Source organism: Ochlerotatus camptorhynchus, unplaced genomic scaffold (genome assembly GCF_037179485.1).
Source record: "Ochlerotatus camptorhynchus isolate MF236.1 unplaced genomic scaffold, CSIRO-AGI_Acam_v1.1 ptg000025l, whole genome shotgun sequence".
In the NCBI taxonomy this organism is placed as follows: Eukaryota; Metazoa; Arthropoda; class Insecta; order Diptera; family Culicidae; genus Ochlerotatus; species Ochlerotatus camptorhynchus.
In genome coordinates, this window is record NW_027040517.1 from 587736 (window position 1) to 600223 (window position 12488).

The 12488-nt window shown below is 47.2% G+C and overlaps 1 protein-coding gene across 1 annotated transcript; it reads right to left on the reverse strand.

Annotated features, from left to right (window-relative positions):
* Positions 1-1147: 1147 nt before the first annotated feature.
* LOC135707799 (uncharacterized) lies at positions 1148-4721 on the reverse strand. Its single transcript, XM_065229694.1, has 2 exons — positions 3181-4721; positions 1148-3125 (listed from the first exon to the last, which is right to left on the reverse strand). The coding sequence occupies exons 1-2, from the start codon at positions 4537-4539 to the stop codon at positions 2940-2942; spliced, it is 1545 nt and encodes a 514-aa protein (XP_065085766.1). The 5' UTR covers positions 4540-4721; the 3' UTR covers positions 1148-2939.
* Positions 4722-12488: the final 7767 nt, after the last annotated feature.

A 12488-nucleotide genomic window follows, 5' to 3' on the forward strand; every position in this document is an offset into this window, starting at 1 on the left:
TAGAAATTGTTTAGCAATATCATTATATGAACGTTAAACGATGTATTAGTACGTAGAACTAGGGGAAACTAGAGAGACTTGACTTTCAACCAAATACCAATATATGGGTGTGTGTATTAAATCGTTTGACTTTTTACCAACATTAAAACTTGTCCGAAGGATTTGTAAGTACTTTTCCTAACTAAGACTTTATCAGCTTTTTGCTAGGACCGCATTATGCAAAATTAAGCAAGCAGTTCTTTGCGGCACAAAAATAACCAAATCTCAATTACACAGTCTCAAATGATGATGAGAAGATTATAAGCTTTAGAAATAAATGGAAGTTGAAGTGAGACTACTTTCTTCTTCTTGTTCGCATTTCAAGCTTATTGCTTAGTGCATATTAGCTTATTGCGTGCTCTCAACTTAGTTTTCTAAATGCACTTCCATAGTTATTAATTGAGAGCTTTCGATGCCAATACCAATGCATGAATTTGTATATTTTGTGGCAAGCACAATGATACTCTATGCCCAGGGAAGTCGAGAAAATTTCCAACCCGAAAGATTCCCTCGACCGGACCGGGAATCGAACCCGCCGCCTCCGGCTTGGTAATACCGTGCCTTTACTGACTAGGCTATGAGGCCCCTTGAAGTGAGATTAACATACGCCAAATTGAAAACTCATGTGGCTAAATTCGAAAAATTGAAAAGTATGATTACATTAGGCTGTGAATTGTTCGGTCTTAGATCCTTCGACTCTGAACTTTGACTTTTAAAGAGTTTGGGGTCGAAAACTTGCAGTTACTACAAAATTATTTGTAGTTAGTGGCTGTCAATAAACTACATAGACAGTAGTAGGGGTAGTAGTAGTAGAATTATCTTCGACCCATACAAAATTTAAAGCAATGTATGGACAATTGTCTACGCAAAGGAAGGGGATGTTTGATTTGTTGAAATGAGCACGTCTATTGATGGTCACATTCGGGGTGATGGCGTTCGGGGAAGTGACATTCGAGGCTTTCAGGCCTATTCTGCGCGGCGTGTGAGGTGAGGTGACACGCTCTCACTTGTGAAGTGACAATTGTCACCTCGGGTGAGGTGACTCTCCGTGCAAATCAAATGGAGAGTCACCTCACCCGAGGTGACAATTGTCACTTCACCTCATACGCCGTGCAGAATAGCCCTGTTTGTAGCATAATCGTCACTTGTATGTTGTTTTTTGTAACGTAAGAACTATAAGACACTTAAAAACTTGTCGAAAGTAGATCTTCAAAATCGAGATAGGGTTAGGTGGGGCCAGTTCAGTGGCAGGCTCGTAGGCAACAGTTTATACCGTGACAGCGGGCCCAGCACAGAAAATAAACTATTTGAGCACGGGACATGCTGCCTACTGTCAAACCGTGCTGTTGGTATAGGCCTTGTCACTGTCCTGGGTGGGGCCCAATCATTTTGGAAATAAACACATTTCCAATGCTAGCTCACCCATAAAACTATGAAGAGTGTTCCTAGGCAGCATTATAGATGTTTATGTTATGTCCAAAATGAAGTCTTACAAAAATAGTAAAAAATCATTTTGTGCTGATGAGTCGAAAATAAGGATTTTCAAATTTACAAACATTCTTTTCCTTCAATACCTGCATTGAGGCATCACTATTAGTGATTAATTGGAACAGTAATAACAATGAATAGGTAATTGGTCAACAATCATCTTCATAAAAATGAAGCTCACACGGGGCAAGAGAGTCTATCCCTATAACTAAAATTATTCAAAAAATTGAAGAAATTGCTTCATTGTACATTTAAGTCTTAGGTATTTATACCTCTATATAACGTACCTGTTACTTTTGGCTTCTATCGACGATTTCCCGCAAACGATCATTTAAACAAGCAAAGTAATAGCACCATTGGACAGATGAGATAATCCCCCATCGATTGGTAATATTAATTTGTATGATTCAATTGTTATTAGGAAGATATTGACGATGGAAATCTAAAATGACAGTTACGTTATATCGAGGTATAATACCTGTACACAAATCCCGAAAATCGGTGCCTTATTTCACTTCATGTATGCTGCAGTGCAGCAAACGTGGAGTAACAATTTGACTGTTGGACGTGTCGTAGAAACTGATATTTGTGCAATTTTCGAAGTGGTTCTGAGCATAAGGATGTCACAGCGATTCACCTTAATCGATTTCAATCCATAAGACGCATGTCGCTTTTGCCCCGTAGGGATTGGCACTCTTTCAGTTTCAAAAACAGAATTGAGAGAACATTTTGAAAATATCGTAAGCAACTTTTGACGAGATTTAATTTGCATTACATTGCTGATTTATGAAGACAATGTTATGAACTTGCAATACGGTGTACAAACTCCTATACAAATTCACTATTAGTCAAAAATAGAATGTACAACTGTTAAGGTGTTACTCTTGTCCCACCACAATGAAAAATGCATAAGTGCGCAATAGATTTGAAATTAATTTACTCAACAGTGCTCAAATAATTCCAAATCAGTAAATGTAAGTTCAGATTTTTGGAAGATGACCAGGACCCGATTTGCAACCGTTTGAGTGCTATGGAGCAAACATTTTGCATCACTAGTGCGCGTCTTGTGAGTGTAGCACAATCGTCCCTACCAACCTCGTGCAAGTACAGCCGTAAACATTAACTCTTTTCCAATTTCAGCACCGATACCTTTATGGACATAATAAGGAAAAAAATATCGATAATCTAAATAAAGTCCCTCCAGTTTCCCTCACGATTTTCGAATTCAGAATTGCTCATGTTTCGAGGATCATTCGTAAAACAAGATAGTTTCGTTCAACAGCTCGAGCTGCAAGAATCCCCTTCAAATTATGCACCAGAGAATACACCTAAATGAGCGCGTCTCGAGTTACCTGCGCTCAAATCGTGAGCAATTCGAAATTTTCCTGTAACTGTTGGTTCATCTGACGACTTTACAGTGGTGGGTTTTCATCGAGAGAGCTGTCCTGTTCGCGAATGTACTGCATAAATGGTGGTACGGCCCGTTCTTGCATCGACTGCTGACGAAGCATTGCACTCGGTGGATTTTGCTGAGTCCATATTCCGTAGAGGCCAGGATTTGCGGAAAAGTTCTGCTGCAGCGGCTGTGCTTGGGGCGCCTGCAATGTAAAGAGTTTAGAATGTGGCAAAAGTGGCTCATTAAGTTCAACATACCCCACCACTGCTGGGCTCTTCGACGAATGGTGGTCCGATACTGGGCGGCGGCATCGGTGGAAGGCGGTAAATTGGCCGGCAGGACAACAGTTGTATTGCCTCGACTAAACCATCCTGGCTAGTGACCGATGAGTGCCACGTTGAATCGGGTGTTGTGCTTTGACTTCGGTCTCCGGTTGATGATTTCTGACCACCGGATTGTTGTGGCACGGCAAGTTTTGATATGGGCATAATTCTAGTTTGATTCCAATGAACGGTGGATTTATCCGCTTTGGCTTCCCAAGGCATTGACCATCGGCGCATTTGACTTTCGACATCCAGTGCCGATTCCGAATTCACTTCCCCAGCAGCAGCTTCCGACCAGCGACGTTGACCGTTCAGTGTGAACAGTGGGAAGTTCAGAGGACTTCTTGATCCACGATAGAAAGGTGCTTTCATTCCAGAAAGATGACCCGGATTTGGTAATGGGCCACGGATGTTGTCCAGATAGCCTTGTATGGGGCTTGGTCCACGAATATCGTGTGGCGAAGGTCCGCGAGTTTGTTCGTAGGCTGTAGTTCCATGATCGGATGAACCTTGAGTGGAGATTGACCCTCGGTCGTACAATCGAGCTTCTTGCATTTTCATTCCAAAGTGTGGCGACGGCGTCTGAGATCGTTGATCATTACGGGCAATCGTAGCAGCTGCAGACATCGGGTGTTGAATCATGGGACACTCGGGATCGTGAGGGAATCCGACTTGCGTTTGACATTGATAGCAGCACATGAGTTGTGCGAAAGAGTCACAGGATGCGACACAGAACTGATGCTGAAGATTTATCATTGTTTGAGCATTATCCTGGAGTATGAGCTGATTGTATTCTCTGATATGTTGCAGTTCACTCTCTTGATCAACTGAGCTTAAAGGCTGCGTTTTAAAATCCTGCAAAACACTAACGATATGAGATTTCACTGTGCTGGTTGCTACTACCGATGCCCGTGCTAGGTCATCCCAAGCGGTAATAAACTGAAAGGCCATATGCGATGGTATCTGCGAGGGAATGAATGGCTGCTGCTGTTGCGATTGCTGTTGCTGCTGACTACCACCTGTCTGCGAAGATTGTTCCAGGCTAGCCCAAGGTTCCAAGGCTGCTATCGTCTGAGCCAAGCGGTATCCCGCCGCACAGAGATTGTTCATGATTTGCAGATAGTTCAGCCATGCTCCGAGGCATTCACTGACGGCCGATTTTGCGGATCCTTGGGAACTACTGGAACTGGTTGAAGGCGATATCGATGAGTTACTGTAGGACAACACTCCCGAACCTAGCGAGCTGCGAGGAGTTGTCTGCGGCTGAGCCAGTGGATCGTCCAAGTCACTCATGGTGGATATTTTTTCGCCACCGGCAGAGTAGCATCGGCACCGTTCAAGCACTTAGGTTACTGTTTCACGCGGACACAATATCATACTAGCGAGTATTGGCTGTTAAGAACTTCCAAGTTGCGGTGTAGAGGCCTGCAACTTATGTCCTACGCAAAGAAAAGTCTATCTGCGAGAAAAGTTTACATTTGCACCACCTCCCAGCTGCTTTTTTGCTGATGGTTCTTGAAATCTAACATAATCGTTTGCATGAAAGTACATATTGGTACTAATACAAGAACGTTAGGGTAAGCGCGCCAGTTATGGTATTTTAGAAAAAAAAAAAAAAACATTGAAGATTGCAAATAAAAAACAAAAAAAGGTAAAATGTTGGAGACTTGAAATCTGGAGGTTAGGTAGAGCGCTACTTCGGCGTAATCGTCGTTTTCCGAAGAAAATCCAATGGCATTTCAATGCGTTTGGACGGAATTGAAACTCGTAGGACAAATTTGGAATCAAAAAGCAGTGTTAGATGATTCTATAACATTCCCCAGAAAACCATTCCCCAAAATTCCATTCCCCACAAAAGCATTCCCCAGAATGTACCATTCTCCAGAAAAGATGATGATTAGTAATTAATTTATCACTTTTTTTTTGGTTATTTGATATTAAATTTCAGTTTTATATTACAGAACAGCTTAAGGTGATTCGCTGTGAGATCCTTATTCTTGCTACCACTTCGAAACTGTAAGTGCACAAATATCAGCTTCCACGACACGTACTACAATGAAACTGTTACTCCACGTTTGCTGCGGTGCAGCATACATTCAGTAGCAATTTCAGGTGAAATGGGGCTCTAATTTCCGAGATTTGTGTAATTGAAAATTCGAGTTGAAAGTGCATTTATAGCCTACCTTATATATACCTACATATTTTATTTATTACTTTTATGGAACTATGTATTTATCAATTCCAAATAATTTTATAGCTCTTTAGAAAATGACAACCTTCAAGTTTTTGAGCACTTCGTTCATCATTTAAAAAGTCAAAGGGTCTATTATGTAATCCATTTCAACCAGTCGGAAATTGTTAAACCTTATCGAAGAATTGTTCGACCTGAGTTGAAGAACTTCTCGTGATGGATTAAAAAATCGGTGCATTAACGTTGAACTACCGATTACAAATTTATAACATTATTCCACACGTTATTATCCCGAATGGGCATTACCCCGAATCCCTTGCGAAAAACTATTGATTATATATTTTCTTTATATATTAAAAGAAGGGAATATTCCCTTCTTTTTTATCGTATATCCAAAGAATCAATTAATTCCTTTTGTTATATTTTCAAAGAAGGGAATATTCCATTCTTTATCATATATATTTAACGAATTAATTATGTTCTCTTTCATATATTAAAAGAAGGGAATATTCCCTTCTTTATCGTTTATCCAAAGAATTAATTATTTCCTTTTCTTATATTTTCAAAGAAAGGAAAACCCCTTGATCTCTATACAGGGGGGAATCTGCTCACAGACACCTGAGAAGGAACTCAGGGTGTGGGGATGGGAGAATTTCACTCCCGACCCACTAAACCTTACCCTGTGCGCTTGGCCCTTGGCCTCCCCGGAACCGCCCGAAGGCATTACTTCGTGGGAGGGGCCGCTGTAGCGCTATGGCGCCTCTCTAGCAATACTCTAACGATCTGGTCGGGCAGTAGGTAACTGCTGCTCGGCTCGCCACTGTCGTTGTAATACCGAAACTATGTGGGTGACCGCAGTCACCACCGCGCTCCAGTTCTCGGTGGTACCACACATCCTATGAACGATGTTGTCCGGACTGGTATCCGCTCCGCATATCGCTAGCATAGCGCTCGATACTGGCTCGAAACGTGGACAGGCAAACACGACGTGTTCGGCGGTCTCCTCGACACCAGCACATGTGGGGCAGGTGGGAGTACTTGCATGTCCGAACCTATGCAGGTAGCTCCTAAAGCAGCCATGGCCTGACAGGAACTGTGTCAGGTGGAAGTTTACTTCCCCATGGCGCCTGTTGACCCAGCTTGATACGGAAGGTATCAAGCGGTAAGTCCACCTCCCCTTTGTGGAGTTTTCCCACTCCAATTGCCATCTCGCGGTCGACACAACTCGCGCGTTGTTGCGCACCCCTCGAACGGTCCTCGCGTCATAACACGCCACATCCTCCTTAATGATAAGGCTGATTGGCATCATCCCTGCTATGACACAGACGGCCTCTCTCGAGATAGTGCGGTATGCACTGGCCACCCTTAAGCACATTAGCCTGTGTGTACTCTCTAATTTCTGCCTGTGGCAGTCAATATCCAGTACCGCAGCCCACGCAGGGCCGCCGTATCTGAGGATAGATACTACGACCCCAGCGAGGAGCCTGCGCTTACTGGCATTCACTGCCGAGCTGTTTGACATCATACGGGATAATGCCCCCACAGCCATAGACGCTCTCTTGCAGGCGTACTCGACGTGGCAGCCGAAGCTGAGCTTATCGTCGAGCATGACCCCCAAGAGTTTTAGAGAGCGCACAGACCTAATTGTGCTTCCGCCGACTGTCAACGTTGCATGCTGTACTGACATGCGATTGTTGACTACGACCACTTCCGTCTTGTGATGGGCGAGCTCCAGTTTCCTGGTTCTCATCCATTCCTCCACAAGCCTGACGCAGTGGGCCGCTGTCAGCTCTACCTCCTCGAGGGATTCCCCGCAGACTACCAGCGTGACATCGTCGGCAAAACCTACAATTTTCACGCCTACCGGGAATTTTATCCTCAACAGTCCATCGTACATGACGTTCCATAACACCGGGCCCAGGATGGAGCCTTGTGGCACACCTGCGGTGACTCTAACGCATTTTTCGCCATCTTCTGTGTCGTACGTCAACACACGATTCTGGAAGTAGCTTTCCAGAATCTTATACAGCCCTCCGGGAATTTGGAGCTGGTGTAGCGAGCGGGCTATCGCCCCCCAGCACGCGCTGTTGAACGCGTTCTTCACGTCTAAGGTTAGCACCGCGCAGTAGCGAATGCCCCTTCGTTTCCGATGGACCACCTCTGCCGTCTGGATGACGTCGCGGATGGCGTCCACCGTGGATCTGCCCTTTCGGAACCCGTACTGGCTGCTTGACAGGCCGTCTACACCTTCGGTGTAGGCCGACAGCCTGTTGAGGATGACCCTCTCAAGCAGTTTCCCAGTGGTGTCCAGCAAACAGATGGGTCTGTATGCTGACGGGTCCCCAGGGGGTTTTCCTGGCTTCGGAAGCAGCATCAGCTTCTGCCGCTTCCACGCGTCTGGGAAGACGCCTACGTCCAGACAAGTCTGAAAAACAGAACGGAACATGTCTGGATTTTCCGCAACGGCCGCCCTCAGAGCCACAACCGGGATCCCATCTGGGCCCGGGGCCTTGCCCACCACCAGCGACCTGGCAATACCGCCAAGTTCACTGTTCGTCACTCTAGACACTTCTCCCTGATCCGCGCCTGGGATCCGCGGCCAGGAGTCTACGTCCCTACGCGGGAACAGGAACCCAACGATCGGAGTCAGTACCGCTGGTGATCTCTCCGGGGGTGCCGTCACGCCGCGGGTCTTTGCCATGACCACTTTGTAAGCATCCCCCCATGGGTTCGTGTTGGCGCTTTGGCATAGGCTGTCAAAGCACGCGCGCTTGCGTCTGGCGATCTCTTTATTGAGGGCTGCCTTAGCCGCTCGGAGAGCGACGCGGCGTTCCTCGCGAGATTCAGTCGTACGAGCTCGTTGCATCCTCCTTCTCGCCTGGAGGCAAGACGCCCTGAGGATAGCAATCGACTCGCTCCACCAGTACACCGGTCTGTGGCCATGCCTGGGATAGGCTCTCCTAGGCATGGTTGTATCGCACGCCCTTGTCAGTGCTGCTACCAGTTCTTCCCCCGTCAGATCCGGGGTTATTCGCTCCCGCCTCAGTGCTTCGCCGAAGACCTCCTCCTCGAAGAACGACGTCCGCCAGCCTCGAGCGCAGGAAGAATTTCCTCCTGCCACTCGCCTCTCACCTGGCCCCACACTGTACCGAATCGCCTGATGGTCACTATGGGTGTAACCCTCATCGACCCTCCAGTGTAGGTTGCCCTCCAAACTCGGGCTGCAGTATGTCACGTCGATGACGGATTCTGCACCATTCCTTCTGTAGGTACTGACCGAGCCGGTGTTGGATAGTACAACGTCCAGCTTGGCCATTGCCTCCAGTAGAATGCATCCTCTCTGGTTGGTGTGGTGGCTACCCCACTCTACCGCCCATGCGTTAAAGTCGCCCGCAATGACCACCGGTCTTAGGCCGACAAGTACCGCAGTCAGTCTGTCCACCATCTGCGAGAATTGCTCGATAGACCACCTGGGCGGAGCATAGCAGCTACTTAAATATACTCCGTTAACCCTGGCGATCACGAATCCCTCGCTCGAGTTGGACACGACTACCTCCTGAATGGGGAAGCTCCCCATCGTGCATATCGCCGCCATCCCCGACGCGTCCGTGACCCAATTCCCGTTGCCGGTTGGGACGCGGTACGGGTCAGAGATGATTGCGTCATCCGCTCCCCATTCCACTGCCGATTGCCACAGCAGTTGCTGGGCAGCCGAACAGTGGTTCAGGTTCAACTGCGCTACCTCGAACATGGCTGAGCATTGCTCTTTGCCTTAGCAGCATTGCTCTTGGACCCCGGGCAGCGGGGGCCACCTGCCATGTGGTTGGTAGGGGTATTCCCCTTCTCCGCGCATATAGTGCACCTCGGCGGCTTTTGGCAACCTCGCGCCTTATGGCCCTCCAAGCCGCACCATCTGCAAAGCTTGCTCCTGTCGGTGTTCTTACAGTCACGGGCCACATGGCCCTGACCGAAGCACCTAAAGCAAGCCGTCACCGGTCGGGGAATACTGACGGGGCAGACCGACCAGCCCACTCGCACCCTCCCTGCGGCTACCGCCTTTCTGGCCTCAGCTGCAGAGAGCCTGATGGTAGCCACTTGGGTGGAGAACAGTCCCTTCCTCAAGGTAATCGCTGATTGCGGTACCTCGACTTGGCACTGTTCCCGGAGCGCCGTGACTATCTCGGTCGCCTCCGTCACTTCGTCCAGGTCCTTGACCTGGATGGTGATAGTCGAGCCTAGCGACTTCACCTGTACCCCAGAACCAACAACCTCCTTTGCCAGTTTCTGGTAGGTTGGTCCCTGGTCCTTAGCACCACGTTTGAGCACCAGGAGCATCTCGCCTGTACGAGTGCGCCTGATGCTCCTCACGTTACTGCCCATCTCCACAAGGCGCTCGTCCGTTCTCATTTTCTTCAAGACTTCCGCGTATTTCGACGCGTCCGTCTTGAAGATGAGAGCTTCGCCCTTGTTCCTGGTCCGGGCAGCACTGCTCTTGGGGGCAGTTTTGTCCGGGGGTTTCGGGGGTTTCGGGGGGGTACCCTTCTTACCGCCCTGCTTCCCGCCCTTGGAGCCGCTAGATTTCTCAGTATTTCTATTGGCTATTCCAGCCCTCTTCTTCGGTACGTCCACTGAAGCATTGGACTGATGGGCAACCGCCGCACTCTCCACCTGCACAGAGACTTTCCGTCTCTTAGGGCGTGCTGCGCCCTTTACTGGCGAAGGTGAGGGCCGATTTCGCTTCTGTCCCTGCGTAACGGCAAAGTGGAGGGCCTCGCTGGACATCGTATTGTTGCCCGCGAAGTTGAAGGCGTCCGTCTGGGTAGACTTCGGTTCCTTCTGTTCCGCCCTCTCTGCGACCTCTAGTCGCTTCCTGAGCCGCTCGTGGTCGTCCTGGGCCTCGTTCACGGTTGCACGGAGCTGTCGCAAGGCCTGCTTTAGGTCCTTCGCGATGTTGCTCTTCGTACTCGTGAACTCTATTATGGCGTCGAGTTGTCCCGCGATTGCCAGCAGCCTAGGGAGGGGCCCAAAGCTATTCATAGTTCTGATTAGCCCGGGCCAGTCCTTCGGCTGCTCTTCCGGCTGTCCACCGATCCCGGCCGTTGTCTCTGCATCGCGCGGAGATTTCGACCGTTTGTTCGGCTCTCTGTGTTCAGGAGATCTGGGTAGACCTCCCTTCGCGAACGGGTTCGCGGTCGCCTCCTCGGCGACTTGTTCAACTGGGGTTTGGGGTTTTTGGTTTTGTTGATGATTGTTTGAAATCATCCCGACTGTTGGGTCCCCCTTAGACCGCTATCCTACCGTGCAAATGGAATAGTCGCTGATTGATCCCCATGGGTGCCTATGCGAGCAGTGAGGTCCATGACGAGGGTTGACATAGGCCTTCATGGGGCGTTATGTTCAGAGCCGGATCGCGTAAGACGGGAATAACTCAACCGAACCTATTCCCACCGCAGCCCCAACTGGGTGGCACGGGAGGAACGTATTCTAAGGCCTGCCAGGGTTTTATGGGACGGAGACAAACAAGGCATTAGCTCAAACGTCGTTTCGGCCGGTTCCACCCGACTCTACTAAGAGAATGAAATACCTTGAGTGCCAGCCCGTAGCGTGGTTTATGGTAAGTTTCCACTCAGTGTCCTACATAATGCCAGTGTGTCAGTATACATACTTGCGATCTTACTGACATCGATCACAAGGCACCTTCCGGCGCTTCCCCTCGTTTGTTGTTCGATTAGCCGACTGGATCAGTACCGCAGCACTGGTGGTCCATCGTTTCCAGGGTGCACCACGGGGAGGCGAACAACTTCACACCCCAGGAGAAGGTCTTAGAGTTACCTCTATGGTAGTAGTGACCACATTGCCCCCGAGTGGCTGGGTGGATATACGATAAACAACAAGATAACAATATCAATGCTCAACCACAGACCAACAGACGTAACTCTTCATTGTGTATCTTCGTTCACGCATTTAACGGTTGAATTGAATATTATCAGTTCCGTGAACAACACGCCGCAGCGCTGGCATCGGATCACTTTGACGTTTCTATACATTCAATAGAACTTTTATGCAATATTGTTTGCGAGTTAGGGAGCAAGCTTATTTTCCGCGAGAAGCCCGAAAGATGTCGTTACTGAGGTCCTATGTTTTGAGATATTATGTTTTCAAAAAGTTCCGTCTGTTTGTCTGTCGCACAACTACTATAGAGTTCTCCAGATGCACAAAAGTGTGCGTGAGACCGTGCGCTACCTTTTTAAGTAGTTGTGATATCGCGATACCTTTTTGTTTCTTCTTCTTTGTTTTTATGTATGGATGTTGGATTTTAGTGTTCGTGAGATTGCGCTTGGAGATCTCTATGGGCATATCCTTAGGAGTGATCCAGGTAGAATTTTGAAAACGGCACTAGTACACTAACAAAATTTCAAATATTGTTTTTATGTGTCACACACATGAATTTTTGCAATGTGATCAACAAATGATATCTATGTGTCGGACACATACTTAATATGTGTACACATAAAAGCCATGTGTAACCACACATACTATTCATTTGACTCATAAATTTCATATGTGCTTCTGGGTGGATTCTGTTTATGTGTGTTCACATGAAAATCATGTGGAATTTCGTCAATAAAAATGTGTGGAATTTCATTAGTGTACAGAATACCAGTATCCAAGAAAATTGGAAGACCGGCATATAGGATAGATAGGGACAATAGAAAAACACATAAATAAAACATGAAAAAAAAAAATAAAAAACATTCATAAATGTATGATACACGCAGAGAAATGATTTTTAAATTCAAATGGATATATTTTTGGCTCAGGGCTTAATATATTTTTGGCATAGATTCAAATATATTATTCGGGGATCGAGGTAGGCCGTGCATTGAAACTGACGTGTTTTGAATTTGCTGCTGCTTTATTTTCTGAGAAGTTTATTGAAAATTTAGTACAATAAGTCCTTTAGCTGGTGCATTTTGGACACCAGAAAGCTTTTTCAATATTTTCGCGTGTGTTTATTAGTGCTGTGTTTGGTTATTTTAAAAAAAATGAT